General features: G+C 37.0%; 1 protein-coding gene across 1 annotated transcript in view; it reads left to right on the top strand.

Moving 5' to 3' along the window:
• The first annotated feature begins 717 nt into the window (after positions 1 to 717).
• The window catches only part of LOC127661386 (latent-transforming growth factor beta-binding protein 4-like), a 67,552-nt gene continuing 49,450 nt past the window's right edge, over positions 718 to 18,819 (top strand). The window contains exon 1 of the mRNA XM_052152043.1: positions 718 to 1,426. Coding sequence (XP_052008003.1) covers positions 1,162 to 1,426 — 265 coding nt within the window. The 5' untranslated portion in view covers positions 718 to 1,161. The remainder of the gene's footprint in view (positions 1,427 to 18,819) is intronic.

Below are 18,819 nucleotides of genomic sequence, written 5' to 3'. Positions count from 1 at the left end.
CATAGTAACACAGTAAATACATTGTAATGTTTGTATTTCCATATGTGTGACATTTTATTTCATCTTTATTGGCTGCTGTTATGCTGTAGAACTAAGCCTTTATAACTGAATTGCAATTCTGTCCAATTAAATATAGTGCTTAAGGTCTTCAGACACCATATTTTATTTAAAAGCAACACCGGATGGCAAGATTTTAAGTAAATAATGATTTCGTGCATGAGACTACTTTTATGATACTTTAATGGTACTTTTTTGCTTTTTTGAAGCTTGACAGCACTCATTGCTATTCCCTTTTGTTGAATAAAAATACCTTTGCAAACATTCTACAAAACTTCTTTCTCATCCCACTTTAAAATCAAAGTCATACATGGGGTAACAACATGAGGGTGAGTAAACAATGACATATTTTTTTTATAAATTATGACACTATTCCTTTAATATTCCGCACACACTGGAGGGGAACAGTAAAAGCTGGTCAAATGACAGTGTTTAAAATGCAGATTGAAAGAAATATACACCCCTCCCTTCATCTACAAGCCCCCAGTACACACATATACACACAACACATTTCAAACAGAGCTGACTTCACCCCCATGTGCAATGCCAGAGACTCAAAGTCTCTCTCTCTCTTTCTCCCCCACTAGTTTTCTCTTTTTCGCCGCCCACTCTTGTCTCTCCTCCTCATATGACAGAGAAAGTTCTCCTCATGAAGCCAGTGTATGGGGAAGCCTGTCAGTTTGTTTGTGAGCTCAGGACAGAGAAAGAGAAAAAGGGGCGGCATGGAACGATGAACACTAGCGGGTGATGGATCAGATCTCAGCTGCACATAGTGTTTGGATCACAGCCAGAGTTTGCTTACGACACTTCCTTCAAACACCAGGACAGCTCTTGCCTCCTCAACAATCTGCTTTTCATACTTACTAAGCCTCAAATACACACACAGGTGTGTGTGGCTCATATTACTTATAATTCTTTGCACGGGTACTGTATCTGTGGGGCAAGAAGAGGAGTTTAGCATCTTTTTGATGTGCACTAGTCTTTGCTTTCTAGAGATATATCCAGGGAAAAAACAAACACTGACAAAAAACAAGGTAGTTTGTTCCTCATCCTCAGTTTGAGGCACTCGGCCTGTGTGGGATGCGTTTGTAAGCAGGACTCACCATGCGTCTTTACAGGCTGACTTTGCTACTTTGCTTTGGCTTTGCCCTCTGCTTTTGTCTAGCCAACGCTCAGCCGTCATCCAGCCAACGTTCATCAGGAGTGATCCGCGGGGGTACAGAGCGAATCAAAGTTCTCTTCACTCCAACCATCTGCAGAATGCGCTGTCCGCAGGGACGATGCACCAACTACTGCGAGCGTGGAAATGTTACCACTATCTACAACAATGAGCAGGGAGGAGAAACACCTGGATCTGGCTTCAGAGTTTGTGAGTAAACATATATAACACACACATACACACCAAGGTCAGAAATTAACCAGGGTTGCTGAACGTCACAAAAATGCATCACAGGCTTATATGTTGGAGCGAAAAATGCCCCAGTAGTGAATACCTCTGTTTTATACTGTATCAGTTATCTAACATTTTATATTCTATTATAGGCTTATCAAGTTTAATTTGGAAAATTGGTGCCTCTGTTGTTACTGTAGTGGACTGTCGCTATAAGATATCTGTATTTAATGTGACAACAATTCAATTTGAATTGATTTTGGTGAAGAAGAAAAAAATCTTAAATCACATCCGGAAACACAACCACAACACTATTACTTCAAAACTGCAATTACTTCAAAACTGATTTAAAAACATCAAATCTACAGTGACTGGCAGTCAAGAGCTGTATACTGTAATCTAACATATGGGCCATTGGACTAACCTATTATTTAAAATGTATTCTAACAGTAATAGAACATTTATTGTGTTATGATATCTTTTGCCTTATTTTCTACTACTTTTGTTTTTGATGTTGATTTTATTTTTAAGGTAATAGCTATAATTGTTCTGATGGAGAATTTATTTAAATTAATGATTCCTAAAAAAAAAAAAATCAGTGGGAAAATATTGGCCCTAAATAAAAGAGTTAATTTCTGACATGGACACACACACACACGTACGTGCACAGACCTGCGTCTGTTGCGTGTGTGCTATTGAGAACAACAAACCCGTGGTCTGAGGCCCTCAGTGGTCTTTAGCAGTCTCCTGTCAGATGCTGCAGTACATCATCCCTGACTTACTGAGACACTGAGGGCATTACCTGAACACTTGATCGGAGATGCTCATCAAACGTCTCTATCTATCACTCCTTCATGGTCTCTTTCTATCTCTTTTCTTCTGCCATTTGTAAGTAGATTTGGGTGGTGGTACACTGAAAACCCTAGGTTGACGTCACTCAATTTATTGAGTAACTAGTTCCCTCAATGGAATTGTGTAATGCATCTCCAAAACTTAAATTAAATTAACTTGGTGTTCATATAGATTAAATTTAGCTATTTAAGGTAAGGTAACTAGATGCAAGTGGACTCAGATTTGCTATTTAAAGCGGTAATAAAATGCTCTTTTTTTGTTTTTTTAACACTTTTATTATCTTCCTTGAGGTCCACTGATAATGTTAGTTAAGTTTTTATGCATTAAAACGGTCATAATTTAGTAATATATGATAATATTCCACCCTGTCTCTGGCCGTGCCTGATGTCAACACCATAAACTATCAAACTGTCATGACATTTGAAGTATTCATAAATGAAATGGTTTACTTACATTTTTTATCAGGTCCAAGTGTTTTTAATTGCCCCATCCTTCAATAACAGTTCCTTTGCAAAGCTTGAATCGGATTATGACTGGTTTACAAGCAATCTACATTAATATGAGCTAAAAAAAAAAAAATGCAATCCAAGCTGAAATACGCTGAAGACACATCAACATCCTGTTTCCAGTATCAATGTACACTGAAATGCACATCGCCGGAAACGCATCTAAACGGTCAAAGGCGTCTATCCAGTTCATGTTGTTATACGGCAATAATTAAAAATAGCGCAGATGGGTGAAAGAACGTGTCCATGATAAGTTCAGTATTTTCTGTTGCAAATGTTATGTGATACAGTATTTTCTGTTGCAAATGTTATGTGAAGCTGCTGAATCTTTGCTCTAGAAGAATTATGTAAGTTTTGAAACACAGAGCTGCTCAGGGCTATGGACATGTGCAATAGTTATATTGTGTATTTTTGGACATGCACCATGGTAGTACTGTGGTCTTCTTTGAAGGACCTTACTGTAAATAAAATGGTACCATAGTGTATGTCAAAGTACCATGGTATTACTATCTGATGTACCATGATTCCCTCACAACACATTTTTGCAGAGGTTGTACACTCTGGACTTCAGTTTCCACTCGTGTCCTGTTTCCTTATTCAACCCATTGCTTTTTGTCCAGGAGAAAATTGGCTCCAACGATCCAGAAACATTTTGACCTATTTACACAAGTGCTGCCTGTAATCTCCATCAAGACAACCTCATTATAGGCTGATGAAATGAACTTATCACACCAAAGCTTCCTCTGATAGATTTTATACAGAGAGAGAGCATTTGTGGTTCAGTCTGGTAAACACACTCTCCCTATAAAAGGAGGAGGTGATTTATAAATGTTATCCAGAGGTGTGACACCCACATGAGCCCAGTTCAAGCTGTTTGGAGAAAAATTGGCATAATCACACATCCTGTGTTAGTGGTATCAAAGGAATGGTGTTGGCTTCTGGTTCAGAGATAACTGCAAGTATGTGCTGTATCATGAGCTGAGAGAAGTCTTAATTTATCAGTCTGTTAAAACTGAGTGATACTGGATTCTGAAGTTTTGCACTTTTCTCAGTAACTTTTTGGTCAGCCTGGTATGCAGGCATGAGGCCAGTGTGCTGGTTGTAATGTTGGTCTTCTGGACCGCAGAATGAAAAAAAATAATTATTTGAATGCCATAGTAGTGAATGTTAACACATAGTGAATGGACTGTTGTGGGAAAAGCTGAGGAAAAATAAAATAAAAAAATTGCTGTTGAATGAGCTTAAGTTGTATTGAACCCAGAACATTCACATTTTGTAGTTATTATGGATAAGTCTGTGACAAGCAGGAGGGCGTAGCAGGGCCATAACGATGGACACCCAGCTCTGATTCATCCCAATCAATGGGAGAGGGAGAGGGATAAAGAGGAGCCGGGGATGCCAGTTCCAGAGAGAGAGAGATGCACATGCACATGGCCATGGTGTTTGTGTGTTTTATGCTATGTTTAAGTTTGTTTATGTCATTAAAGTTATGTTGACTGCTCAGCCGGTTCCCGCCTCCTCCTTGCCCATCCACCCGTTACAAAATCAATGCGTTATTTTGACATTTAAAAACAAACCAAGGTGTCTGTTGTCTTATTTCACATTGCGAGAACAGAAAAAAATTAAGCAGAAAACCCAGAAGTTCTTGTGATATCAATGTCACTTTAAAAAATACAGAGTAATTTACTGAGGGATGATAAAGCATGACAGAAATTGTATCATTCATAGTATTCTTTCACTAGTTTTATTGTCCACCAGGTAAAAATAATACACCTAATTCCGATGTTTGCTGTATAATTCATGTCCATAGCACAAAGATTGCATGACAAGTTACATGTTAATATTTAGCAAGCACTACTAATAATATTTATTTAACACAAGCTATATCGCTGCCCACCCTACATTCATCTCGATGGGTTATACTCTAATAACTCCTGCTAACTGCATTTTTTCTGTGTATTTATGTGGGATAGTTTCTTCTAAGGCTGGATTGTGCTTCCTTTGGCCTGGAAGCACTTCATCTTGTGGTATTGTTTGGCTTGTTTGATAATGAAGACGAGTTAACAATGAATGTATAGATGCATGCAGCCAGATGCAACATCTGTATACAACCTGTTGCATGTGTAGGTCAAGGTTATTATAGTTTTGGGTTTTTAATTTAGTTTTAATTTAATTTCAAATTATTATTTAGTTTAGTTTCAGTTATTTTATTATCTGTGATTTTAGTTTTTTTCTATCAATATATTTTTATTCTACTTCAGTTAACACAGATGAGTAAATGACTTGACAGGGGACAACTTTGTGTAATGTGCTTTAAATTAAACTGTACCCTATCCAGTCCAGATTACACATCAGTTACACATACGGCTACAATATACTGTATAGCTAGGCTGACATACAATCATACAACATGGTAAAAACAATAAAGAAGGATGTACAAATGTGTATCCCTTTATTTTTTGAACAGCAATTGATGTGATTAAACAAACCAATCCATTTATCTTGAAACATTGAGCACATAATCGAATGTGGGCACACACACACACACACAAACTCATGGCCAGTAGATGGCATGTTTGCGATACAGCAGATGGAGACGTTAAAAGAAACAAAAACAATTTTGTAACATGCACAAGTATTAAAGACGAAAACTGAAAATATGTTATGATCATTTCTATTTATTTTTAGTTAGTTTTGAAGCAATGCATGATATTTTCAGTTTAGTTTTAGTTTTTTTTTCTTGTGGAAAATTTTTGTTTCCGTTTTTCTAGTATATTTTTTGGAATTCATCTCAATTATAGTTTCAGTTTAAGTTAAATATTATAACCTTGGTGTATGTACAGTATAACAGCATGGCATATATAATTGAACCCACCTATACTGTACTAGCATACTGTAGGTTTTGAGGGAGTAAAAAGAAAACATATGGTACTGAATAAAAGCATGCAATTTTATCTGCTTTAGCTGAAATCAGTGGAGAAGGGCTAAAATGTACTTCCTGTGTGCATCGTAAAAGTTTCTGTCAGAAGAGAAATCAAGCTGCAATTACTTCTCACACTGTGCATCTCTCTGGGTTAATTAGTTTACCTGCAGTGGACCTCATGGGCCCTGAAACATCTGGACGATGGCACAGAGCCAGAGAAAATCAGGGTCATTCCCTAACGAGTGTGCATATATGTGCCGGGCATGCATTTATATGCAGTGGGGTTCAAAAGTCTCAGTCCACATTGAAAATCAGATTCAAAATCGAATTTTAACTTAGAAATAAATTTGTTTTGCACATGCTGAGAAAAAAAACACAATAACACATTTTTATATGAAATATTTAAGATTATGCTCTATTTCTAGGATACTAATCAAATTAGCAAATGTTTGGCATTTTTACAACTCCTTTGTACAAAAGGTCAAATTTTCTTGCTTCCACTGAAGAACACAAGCTGCTCTTTGGAACATTCTCAAATCATGGCTGGCATAATAACATGGATAATCAGGTGTTGCACAAACTTGTGGAGTCCATGCCAACTCCAATGCATGCTGTCATTAAAGCAAAAGGTGGACATTCCAAATACTAATACATTCTGAAATTCATTTTCATAAACAATTGTATTAAATTAGAAAAATGTCAAATAGAAGCATCTTCACAAATTGATTCAGACTTTTTAACACCACTATTTTGTGTGGTTGTTTTGTAGAATGTATAAAGGTTTTACCTATCAAAACAGTACATGTATCCCTCAAATATAGATATAAGATATAGAAAAATTATTCCATGTAAATGCAAAGTGTAAATAATCCCAGAGATTTGTAATATTGAACTCTGCTGTATGAGATACATTAGCTTTGTATGCTTCTGTTCTGGATTGTGCGGACAGCGTAACTCGGTACAGCTCACGCAGAGGTAGTTTTTACAGCATGTGTATTTCATTTACCTCAAAGTATTTCTCCCATCGCAACCTTTATGCCACCAACCCCCCCTTTTGATTTGAGTGTTAATGCAGTCAGCCTTGAAGTGCTGTGTGTATTTATGTGTGTTGATACAAACCCCTCTTCAGGCTCTTCTTCCTAGCACACATTTTGAAAGACATGTTCTTTACAATGCCCATCCTCATATTTCTACTTTTTTTTAGCTGGGCTATGACTGTTAGCCTTCTTGGAACCAGGCTATTATTCCCATTTTTTTTCTCTATAGCTGTTTTTTTTTTTTTTTTTAAATCAATACAAAGGTTAGATGCCAAGAACCAAACCAGAGATGAATCACAACACAAAGGTATGAGGGAATAAAATAATTTAGGCTCTATTTTTGTGACCTTGCACAGTGTCCAAAGTGGCTGAAGGTGGGAGTGTTTGCTCTATCTGTGGGTGTATGTGCACAAACTGGGGATGTATTGTAGATTAATGAAGTGGTGCAAAGCGCAATTTTCAATTTTCCTGAGAAATGGATCATTGAGATAAAACATCTGAAAACCACATCTATTCTTGGCACAGAGTCTAAACTCAGTTTCTGCATTGGCAGTTTAGTAAATTTGTTAAATAATGTAAGTCCATATATCTATTGTTCTAATGCTTTGCATACAGACCATTTATACTACCAACTCATTATGAATGTGCTGTCTTTGTTTATATCACTGGTGCTTGAAAGATAATTAAATCTCACTGTGCCTATGGAAAGTAAATCATGGCAAAAGAACTCAGCAGTGACTGCCCTCTCTTGAGAAGTATGAAAATGACATTAAAGAGTTGGTCTCCCTACACTTTCAAACTATATAATGTCATTTTCTTACTTCTTTAGAGAGGGCAGTCACTTTCTGTTTTGCCATGAGTTCTTTTGCCATGATTTACTTTCCATAGGCACAGCGACTTCTCTGATTGGTGGATCTCCTTTTAGGCTTATGGGTAGTGTAGTTCTTTGTCGGGAATTCGTGAATTAAACACGATTTAGTTCTAAATGAAGTTGAAATTACTCTGACTTGTGACTTCACTAGAAGCATATATTTACATTTATTCATTTGGCAGATGCTTTTATCCAAAGCGACTTACAAAAGTGGAAAGGATATGCAAATCATCATAAGGAGACAGTGGGAGGAAAAGTGCAAAATTACAAAGTTGCATTAGAATAGTATTCAAAACAGATTAAATTGCAACAAGAGTATATATATATTTATATAATTTTTCTATTGACTGGTTAAGCGCTCATGGAAAATATATGTTTTTAGCCATTTTTTGAGGACAGAAAGTGAGTCAGCTTCATGGATGTAGTTGGGAAAAGCGTTTTGGTGACATTCCTTAGCCAACCGCAGACTTCTAATGGGCGCATAGCTCTGCAGAAATGATTTTAGGTATGCTGGAGCAGACCCAGTGACTGTTCTGTATGCCAGCATCAAAGCCTTGAACTTGACATGTGCATCAACCAGCAGCCAGTGTAAAGAGACAAGGAGTGGTGTAACATACGTTCTCTTTGGTTGATTAAAGACCAAACATGCTGCTGCATTCTGGATTATTTGCAGGGGTCTAATTGCACATTCAGGGAGGCCTGCAATGAGAGCGTTACAGTAGTCCAGTCTAGTTATGACAAGTGACTGAACAAGAAATTGTGTGGCATGTTCAGAGAGGAAGGGTCTTATCTTCCTGATATGGTAGAGTGTAAATCTACATGATCATACAGTCTTTGTGATGTGGTCTGTGAAATTTAGTTTGTTAGCGATGATTACCCCTAGATTTCTGACCGTTTTGGAAGGCGTTACTGTTGCACCCAGCTGCACGGTGATATTGTTTTCAACAGCTGCACGGTGATATTGTTTTCAACAGCAGGGTTGGCTGGAAAGACAAGGAGTTCGGTCTTGGCTGGGTTATGTTGCAGGTGGTGTTCCTTCATCCAGGCTGAGATGTCTGCCAGGCAGGTAGAGATTTGAGCAGTCACTTTGCTGACGTTGGGCTGGAAATACAAGTAGATTTACGTGTCATCAGCCTAGCAGTGGTAAGAGAAACCATGTGACTGAATGATGGGTCCCAGGGATGTTGTGTATGTAGAGAAGAGAAGTGGCCCAAGCACTGAATCCTGAGGTACCCCAGTAAGTAGCTGATGTGGCTTAGACACCTCACCTCTCCGGGCTACCTTGAAGGACCTACCTGAGAGATAGAAATTAAACCAGTCAAGCACAGTTCCTGTGATGCCCAGCAAAGAGAGGGTGGAGAGTAAGATCTGATGGTTGACTGTGTCGAAGGCTTCAGAATCAGGATGGATTATCTGGATTCAGCTTTTGCCTGTCTCAGCGACTCAGGGCAGTCTCGGTGGAGTGTCCACTGTTGAAGCCTGACTGATTGTTGTGGCAGATATTTGATTGAAAACTGCCCTTTCAAGTGTTTTTGCCATGAATGGGATGAGAGAGACTGGTCTGTAGTGTTCTATTTGTGTGGAGTCATCATTGTTTAATCTCTGTAGTTATGGAAGGTCTATCTTGAATGGTTTATATATATATACATTTTCTCTGAAAATGTTTCTCTATAGAGAAATTGAATGGAATTGTTACTTGGGAACCCTACTGTTGCACTTTATGTAGGACAAAAACACTAGTCTCAGATCAGATATTAATTCACTAAGCCATTTCTGACAGGATATTCTTTTTAGCTGAAAGATGACAGATACTCTAGTAAAACAGCACTTTTCCTTTTGAAGTGTAAATGAGAACATAACCAGTCTGTTCTGCTTGGAACCTCTTCAATGAAAATGACCTTTTCTTCTATTTCTATCCCATCAATGGTTTTATAATTTTGTTGTTTCAGTCAAACAGCGAGGTTCTGCTCTTTCTTCATTTCAAAAGAATTTTATTTACATATTTCCCCCTTGCTGGAAGTGTACAATGGTCTTCCTGTTATCTGGAAGGAGGCATTATTTATCTTAATCCTCAATGGTTTCAAAACAGCTCAATCCAAAAATGTACAAATTTAATGTAAAACGCTAAGAAATGTTAAGTTAATGGTTAATGGGGAATTCCAGCTTTAGTGTTATGAAGTGCAAGGATGCTGCCAGCTGTTTATGTTTACTTGGTTGGGCCAATGGATAAGCTCTCATCCTGGTTCAAAAACCACAACACCTTGTTTATCTCTTGTTTATCCACTTCAGTTTTAAAATACAGCTCATAAGATCATCTCCAAAATAACAGAGTTGATATACAGTAAGGCTTATTCTGTACATTTGTGTGTCTGACACAAATTCCACAATGCTCTTGGTTTTAGATAGATAATGCTGGTATGTTACTGGCAGAAGCTGGTTATGCTGGGAAATATTGCAGATAGATTAGCTTGACCAATGTAGCCATGTGAAAACCAGTGAATTTATATGTATTATATTTCTCAAATTATGCTTTATAAACTGATGTATGAAGTCATGTAAACCTTATGCAGTGTAATTTTATCAGGGCTTTATCAGTGGTTTAAGCAAACTGGATCTACACATGAACATGGACAATATACGTTTAGACATGGAAATCTATAATAGCACATGAAATATTTTACTGCTATAACTACACTAGTTATTAGAATATGTTTTAAACAAAGTCCTTTTAAGGGAAGTCACATCACTTGGTGGCCAATTTGAGAATTGCCCAGGACAACCATTTTCTGCCTAGGTGATTCATTTTCAAGGAAAGCTCCTATATACTTAAAGGGGAAAGACCGAAATCTTCCAAACTGTTTGTCAAGATTATGTTTAAATTACATATTTCAAATCAGCAATAGAAGCAAAGCAATTTTTCAGATTGGTCCACCTAGTGCACATTGTTGAGTAAAGAAAAATAAGATAAGGAATCTATTTTTAAAAAGCAATTTGATCTTTTAACTGAAATATGAAACTTCCTTTCTGGCACCATATAGAGTGTTGTGATTTTTTTCCACATACATTTTTCTTGGAGTGGTACATCTCATTTTGAATTATTCAGCTGTTCAGCTGAAGTTCTTCAACTTAAGGTGCATTTCAGATGAGTGGTGAAACATCTTCCAATAACACCAAACAAGTCCAGTTGCAGTGAATAAATACCACATTCTGTGATCATCTTGATGAATTGGAACCTTCACAACAAATAAATGTTTATTTTGTATCTTTTCATACTCTGATCTAAATCACATACAGAGGTGGAAAATTTTATTAAATTCTTGCGGGAACAGAATTTTTAAACAAAGTTCTTCAACATCAAATCCTTTGACAATGTCATGGGAAAAAGTTTTTTTTTTATCACTTCCTGTGCAAAGTACACACATCTCCTGGCCTACAGTTACATAAAACTACACCTCAATATAGTACTGTTGTATTGTTTTAGTAGCTTGAGGAACCATGCAAAATTTTTGGTTTTCATTCACTACCATTATATATGATATACTGTTCCATTTACTGTATATAATGCAGTTCCATGATATAAAGTACCATTGTATTAACATCTGATACTGTTACTGTACCATGATACTTTTTTGCACATGGTACTATGATTAAGCCATGTTTTTGTATATAAACCATATTAGTACTGTGGTATTTTTAAGTAGGCCTACCTTGGAGTACCATGTAAATCCCACAATATAAGAATATTGTATATCTAAGGACCATGGATGGTACCATCAGATACATCACTCTACCAAGGTACTGCTACATTACTTTTTGCCAGGGCTGGCACCAGGATCTGTGTTTTGAATGCTGGTCCCTAGAATTGGATGCTAGTGTGCTGGTGTCCCCACTAATGTTCTTAAAGAAATATTCCAGGTTCAATAAAAGTTAAGCACAATCTACAGCATTTGTGGGTTAATGTTGAAAAATAAATTTTGACTTGTCCCTACTTTTCTTCTAAAAAAGCAAAATTGTGGGTTACAGTGAGATACTTAATGGAAATGAATGGGGTCAATCTGTAAACATTAAAATACAAACTGTTTATAGCCACAAGACATAAACAATATGCATGTTAATGTGATTTTTGTGTGACAAAATCATTAACTTGCTTACTAACCTTTTCTATGTAAAGTTATATCCAATTTTACAACTTCCTTGCCATGGTGACGAAAAGCTGTAAAACCTAAAACATTAAAACGACGTAAAAACATAGATTTAAACAACTTTATGGACCAAATAATACTCTGGTTTTAACAGAAGAATTAGTGCTTTTATAAAACTACTGTATAAGCTTCACATTTCTGCCTTTAACCCCCCATTCACTTTCATTGTAAGTGCCTCACTGTAACCTCAGTTTCAAAAGAAAAGGAGGGATGAGTCTACAAGCTAACAAGCATAAACTAGTCATTGAAATTCTGTTCTAAGCTGGTCTTTTCAGCAGGTAATTAAAGCCCAATTGATGCTCGTATTCTGAATCCAAGCTTTGGAGCTCAGATAGTGAGTTAGTAATGCTTTGTGAAGCTGTTGAACTTTTGCTCTGAAAGATTTGTGTACGTTTTGAGACTGTGAGCACACTCCGTGATCACTGTAGTAGCCAACAAAGTAATTCAGTATACACAAAGCATGCACACACACTTCAATTCATACACTAAATTGTCACTCCCTAGAGCCTTTAAAAACACACATTAAAACCAACAAATGACAGCAAGTCACTCCTGACCAGGGTCAGAAATGAACTTTTCCATTAGGGAGCAATATTCTTTTAATCTCTAGCAGGTGAGGAGGCTTTTCAGACAGAAAGCAGAATAAAGTAGATGGGCCCATGAGCATGAAAGTATAACACAGGGAGTGATAGTGAAAGTTTATTTAATGCAGGAGCATGAAGCCAAACTGATGCGGAGCAAGAGAAGTGGAGTGCCTGTCTGTACAGGTTGATAGTGTGAGGATCAGCCACAGACTCTACAACATCTCCACGACAGACCGTACACCACAAAATTGTTCAGCGAAAATTCAAGTAAAGATTGTGTTGTATGTATTTATAACTATATCAGATGAAATGCAAACTCATTTTGGCTGCAATTTTTGTCTCCTTATTCTGAATTTTGGGGGCATTTTTGTCAATTTCGGTGGCATTTTTGCCCAGTCTCCATTCATTTCTGACCCTGATCCTGACCTCCAGTGAGGCCAAGGCTTTTCACTATCACACATGCTTGAATACAGCAGAGAATCACAGCTGACCTGGCACAGTATCCTGCCGTAAAAATGATGGATGCATGTGGACGTTGGATGCTGTTCAGCTTCCGCTAAACACTGGCTAATAGACGAGTATGTGCACTTTGTACTTTGTATTAGTTTGGGGACAAACTTGTCCCTAAAAGTTGCTAAATATGACAGAACCTCCCTTTGTGGACATTCAGAATGGTTTATTCAGAACCATTTTTTTAATTTATTATTTAAAATACACGTGAAAATTTGCGCTGATATAAATGTAAAAAACATAATTTATGAAAAATGTCCTGAGAATACAAGTCAACTTTTCAATTAAATTTACATTTATTTTATAGTTTATCAAATCGAATTAATGGAATTAATTACATGGTATGCAGATTAATTACTCAAATTAATCGCAAGTTCTTGCATATATAAATAATTGATGAGACAGCCCCTCAGTTAACAAATATATTATAAATACAGGATATATTTACTATATAAACTCAGCAAAAAAGAAACATCCCTTTTTCAGGGCACTGTAAAAAGATAATTTTGTAAAAATCCAAATAACTTTACAGATCTTTATTGTAAAGGGTTTAAACAATGTGCCCATGCTCGTTCAATGAACCATAACAATTAATGAACATGCACCTGTGGAACAGTCGTTAAGACACCAACAGCTTACAGACGGTAGGCAATTAATGTCACAGTTATAAAAACTTAGGACACAAAAGAGACCTTTCTACTGACTCTGAAAAACACCAAAGAAAGATGCCCAGGGTCCCTGCTCATCTGCGTGAACGTGCCTTAGGTGTGCTGCATGGAGGCATGAGGACTGCAGATGTGGCCAGGGCAATAAATTGAAATATCCATACAGTGAGATGCCTAAGACAGCGCTACAAGGAGACAGGAAGTACTGCTAATCATCCTCGCAGTGGCAGACCACGTGTAACAACACCTGCACAGGATCAGTACATCAGAATATCACACCTGCGGGACAGGTACAGGTAGGCATCGCAACAGCCAGTTACACCAGGAACACACAATTCCTCCATCTGTGCTCAGACTGTCTGCAATAGGCTGGGAGAGGCTGGACTGAGGGCTTGTAGGCCTGTTGTAAGGCAGGTCCTTACCAGACATCACCTATGGGCACAAACCCACCTTCCATGGACCAGACAGGACTGACAAAATTTGCTCTATACTGACGAGTCACGGTTTTGTCTCACCATGGGTGATGGTCGGATTTGCCTTTATCGTCGAAGGAATGAGCGTTACACAGAGGCCTGTACTCTGGAGTGGGATCGATTTGTAGGTTCTGTTGTGTTTTGGGGCGGTGTGTCACAGCATCATCGGACTGAGCTTGTTGTCATTGCAGGCAATCTCAATGCTGTGCATTGCAGGGAAGACATCATCCTCCCTCGTTTGGTACCCTTCTTGCAGGCTCATCCTGACATGACCCTCCATCATAACAATGCTACCAGCCATACTGCTCGTTCTGTGCATGGTTTTCTATACATGGCCAGCGAAAAGCCCATATCTCAATCCCATTGAGTACGTCTGGGACCTGCTGGATTGGAGGATGAGGGCTATGGCAAGTGCATGAAGTGTCCGGGAACTTGCAAGTGCCATGGTGGAAGAGTGGAGTAACATCTCACAGCAAGATCTGGCAAATCTAGTGCAGTCCATGAGGAGATGCACAGCAGTACTTAATGCAGCTGGTGGCCAAACCAGATACTGACTGTTGATATATATATATATATATATATATATACACACACACACACACACACACACACACACACACACACACACACAGTCACTGGCCACTTTATTAGGTACAACTGTACATCTACTTAATTGTGTCATTATCTAATCAGCCAATCGTGTGGCAGCAGTGTAATATCAAAATCATGCAGATACGGGTTAGGAGCTTAAGTTAATGTTAATTTAAAATTTTGTCACAGTGAGTTGATTTAAGTGATTAAGACCATGGCATGATTGTTGGTTCCTGATGTGCTGGTGCTGTAAAAAGGCTACGGTAACCCAGATACTCAAACCAGCCCATCTGGCACCAACAATCATGCCACGGTCTAAATCACTTAAATCACATTTTTTCCCATTCTGATGGTTAATGTGAACATTAACTTAAGCTCCTGACCCGTATCTGCATGATTTTATACATTGCACGAGCACTGCCACATGAGTGGCCAATTGGATAATCACATGGATAAGTATATGTACAGGTCTACCTAATAAAGTGGCCAGTGAGTGATATATATGTATATATATATATATATATATATATATATATATATATATATATATATATATATATTCTGTATATAGAAAAAATAATACAGATAATTAAAATGTCATTATACCCAGGTGTGCTGAGTGACTCCAGCCAGGTCTCTTAAGCAACCAAATGGGGTAACCTATTATGGTTGCTATAATGTGGTTCGCTCTCGGTGGGGAGCGTTGTGAGTTGTGCGTGGATGCTGCAGGGAATAGCTTGAAGCCTCCACACGCGCTATGTCTCCTCGGTAACGCACTCAACAAGCCACATGATAAGATGCATGGGTTTACGGTCTCAGATGCGGAGGCAAATGGAGTCCTCCGCCACCAGGATTAAGGCGAATCGCTACACCACCACGAGGACTTAAAGCGAGCACATTGGGAATTGGGCATTCCAAATTGGGGAGAAAAAGAGGACAATTTTCTTTTTTAAATGCATGACATTAATTTGGCACATGAGTAATATAAATTGAAAATGTATTTTTTAATGCTTTAAAGGTTCCATTTGTTAATATTATTTAAAAACAGTAGTAGTTGTAACATGAACTAACATTGAACAATATTTTATTTAATCTTAGTTAATGTTAATTTCAACATATACTAATAATGTTTTTTTAAATCAAATGTAGTATATATTCAAATTAATTAATGCATTATATGAACTAACATGAATAAATGTATTTTTATTAAGAAATATTAACAAAAATGAATAAATGCTGTAAACAATATATATTTTAATTGATTGATCATGATAATTAATGCATTAACTAATGTGAACGAATTTAACCTTATTGTAAAGTGTAACCAAAAAGACAATTCAAAAAGTGTTTTTACAATCCAATATATTGTTGATGTCCATATTATTGAACATAAGCCTGTCACTGGCCTACAGTTCACAGCAATCTAATTTGCAATACATCAATCAGTCCAAGATTTATAATAAGGCCTTGGTTAAGGACGCGTCAATGTACATCTGCGTCAGATGGACGGTTTTGGAATGGTTCGGTTGCATCGTGTCATAAAAATCAAATTTTTAGGTCACTGTGTCAAGTTTAACGTATAGATTAAATTTAGATAAACACGTCTTGAGATCCCTGTGTTCGAAATTGCACTCCATCAAGCTGTGTTTAAACCCAAGTACGTGTTCTCATATTGTGCTGTCTGCTGAATTAAAGGAATTAGTTCACACAAAAATGACAATTCTCTCATTATTCACTTACCCTGATGCCATCCCAGATGTGTATGACTGTCTCTCTTCAGTAGAACACAAATTAAGATTTTTAGAAGAAGATAGAGCTCTGTCAGTTCTGTATAATAGAATTATTAACTTTTAAAAAGCACTTCCTGCCAGCAGCTGACACAAAGCTTGATGGAAGTGTGTCAGCGAGTTCATGTGAGAATTTGTAAGTGTCACTTATTTACAACAGAAGAACGCACGTCACATGAGAGTTCTGCCATTTCAAACCGCATCAGTGCCCTGGATGGAAGTACCGATTTAAAGTTAATAACGTTTTAATTATCAATTAATTTTTTACACAAACATATCGATTCGCTTCATAAGACTTTTATTGATTGACTGGAGGTGTGTGAATTACTTTATTGCTGCCTAAATATTACTTTTAGACTGGCACACGTGTACTTCAATTGTAAGGTCCTTACAGAGCTCTAAAAATCTTCATTTGTTCTGCTGAAGAAAGACAGTCATACACATCAGGATGTCATAATTTTTTGATTAACTGTTCCTTTAACACATTAAATCGACAGACCTAATTATTCTTTCTACATTTTTGCAAAACAATCTTTTACACTGCTTGTATGTGTCGTGGCAGTTTCCTGGTTAAAGGAACACTAGAGGTGCTACAACAACAACTTTTTTTTGCTTTCACATAAACCGAGTGAAACGGCAGATTATCAGTACATAAACACTTAATTTTTGCCCTGTTCCACACACAATGCTATCTTATGACAACAAAACACTTTAGCTCTAGTGCACAATGACTTGTAAGGCAATACATTTTAATCTTTGTATTACATAACCAACTATATTTACAAGATTTGTCACATTACACACAGTCACTCTCACTCCTCTCTCTCTCTCTCTCTCTCTCTCTCTCTCATTACCGACAGCTGGAAGGAAATGGACTAGTCAAAGAAGGCTGACCTTAACTGTCTTCTCTCCTTTTCTCCTTGCTGTTTTTACATGTTGCTTTAAGACCTAAATGGAAAAATAGATTGCCCTCCTAATATCTCATTGAAACCTTATGGTTCCCTGTTCCAGCTACAAAGTTGTGGTTCCCTATTTCAGCTACAAAGTTTCCAAACAGTGTGTTATTCTCACATTTGTAGTTAATATTTGAATTACAAGAACATACTTAACTGTGTTGATAAACATGTTTCGGAATAGCGTCTGTACTGTAGCGTTCAGCTACCACCTCTATGTCTGGTGTGACATAAAATTCCTCAGCAGGAAAAAACTTAGATGTTTTAGCATCTCAACCAGCAAGACACTGCAACATTAGCTCAACCAAACTACTTTTCGCTCTTTTTTTATGATCAACAAATTGAAAATGCGTAAAAAAAAATTGTGAAATTTGCCATCCTCTGCCTGTTTCCATTTAAATGACCTTTGGGGAGGGGACCTAAAATGGGGAGCGTATTGAGACAATTCATTGAAATTAGCCAACTTACTGTCATTTTAATTTCACAAATAAATGCAATCATAAGACGAGGAATTGCAATCAAAACAGAGCAGTTGCCCTTCTGATTGGACTGTAATATTGGTCCTGATGTTGCGCCTATCACATGTTGTCACCGCTTCCGACCCAAAAGTTCATCATCATGGCCCTGTTCAAGCTGGCAACCTGCACCAAGTAGTGGGGGAAACTTTCATTCTTTGTATAAGGACCATCAATCGATGTGTATATGCTGTGTGCAGAGCTATTAAGGAAATAAAAATTGATGCGGTGTAATATCAGGGTTTATGATACATTCTTAATATTCAAAAGGCTATTTTGAACAGTCATATAATCTAAAGCATTGCCATCACAACTGCATTATGTCCAGCCTATTTGTCCAGCAACCTTTAACGAACTGAACTTGATTTGTCATCTAAAATTAATTTTAGCATCATAATGCACTTGACATTTTCTGAAGAAGCTTATCAAATGTGATCCAAGGTAAAGAGGGTTAGATTTAAAATATATAAAAGTTTTCAAATGTTCAAAAGGTTGTTTTCTGAAAGTGAACTCCGCATTGGACAAATAATTCTGATAGTTTATAGTCTTGAAAAAAGTCTAGAACATTCTGATAATGTCATTCAGCTGAATTTTGTCATCTACAGAACAGGGTAAGGCTAAATTAAGTTTGTGTAAAGAAAAGGCAATTATATAGCACTAACAATATAATTTGTATATAATTAAATTTATTTGTTTAATTTAATGCGTTATTTGTTTGGTAATTAATTTAATTTAATACAGAGAATTTTGCCGGCATTTTTTCAAAAGTAAACTAAACAATAATTTTATAGAATTGGGCTATGTGCACTAACATGTGTTCCAAAAAAGCACACTGATGCTTTTCTCCTAGTATTACGTATTTATTATTAATTTTAAATATCTTTGTGTATATAAATTTTATAT

This window comes from Xyrauchen texanus, chromosome 21 (assembly GCF_025860055.1).
Source record: "Xyrauchen texanus isolate HMW12.3.18 chromosome 21, RBS_HiC_50CHRs, whole genome shotgun sequence".
Taxonomy (NCBI): Eukaryota; Metazoa; Chordata; class Actinopteri; order Cypriniformes; family Catostomidae; genus Xyrauchen; species Xyrauchen texanus.
Note: the sequence above shows the minus strand (reverse complement) of the source record. Positions and strands in the feature narration are given on the sequence as shown.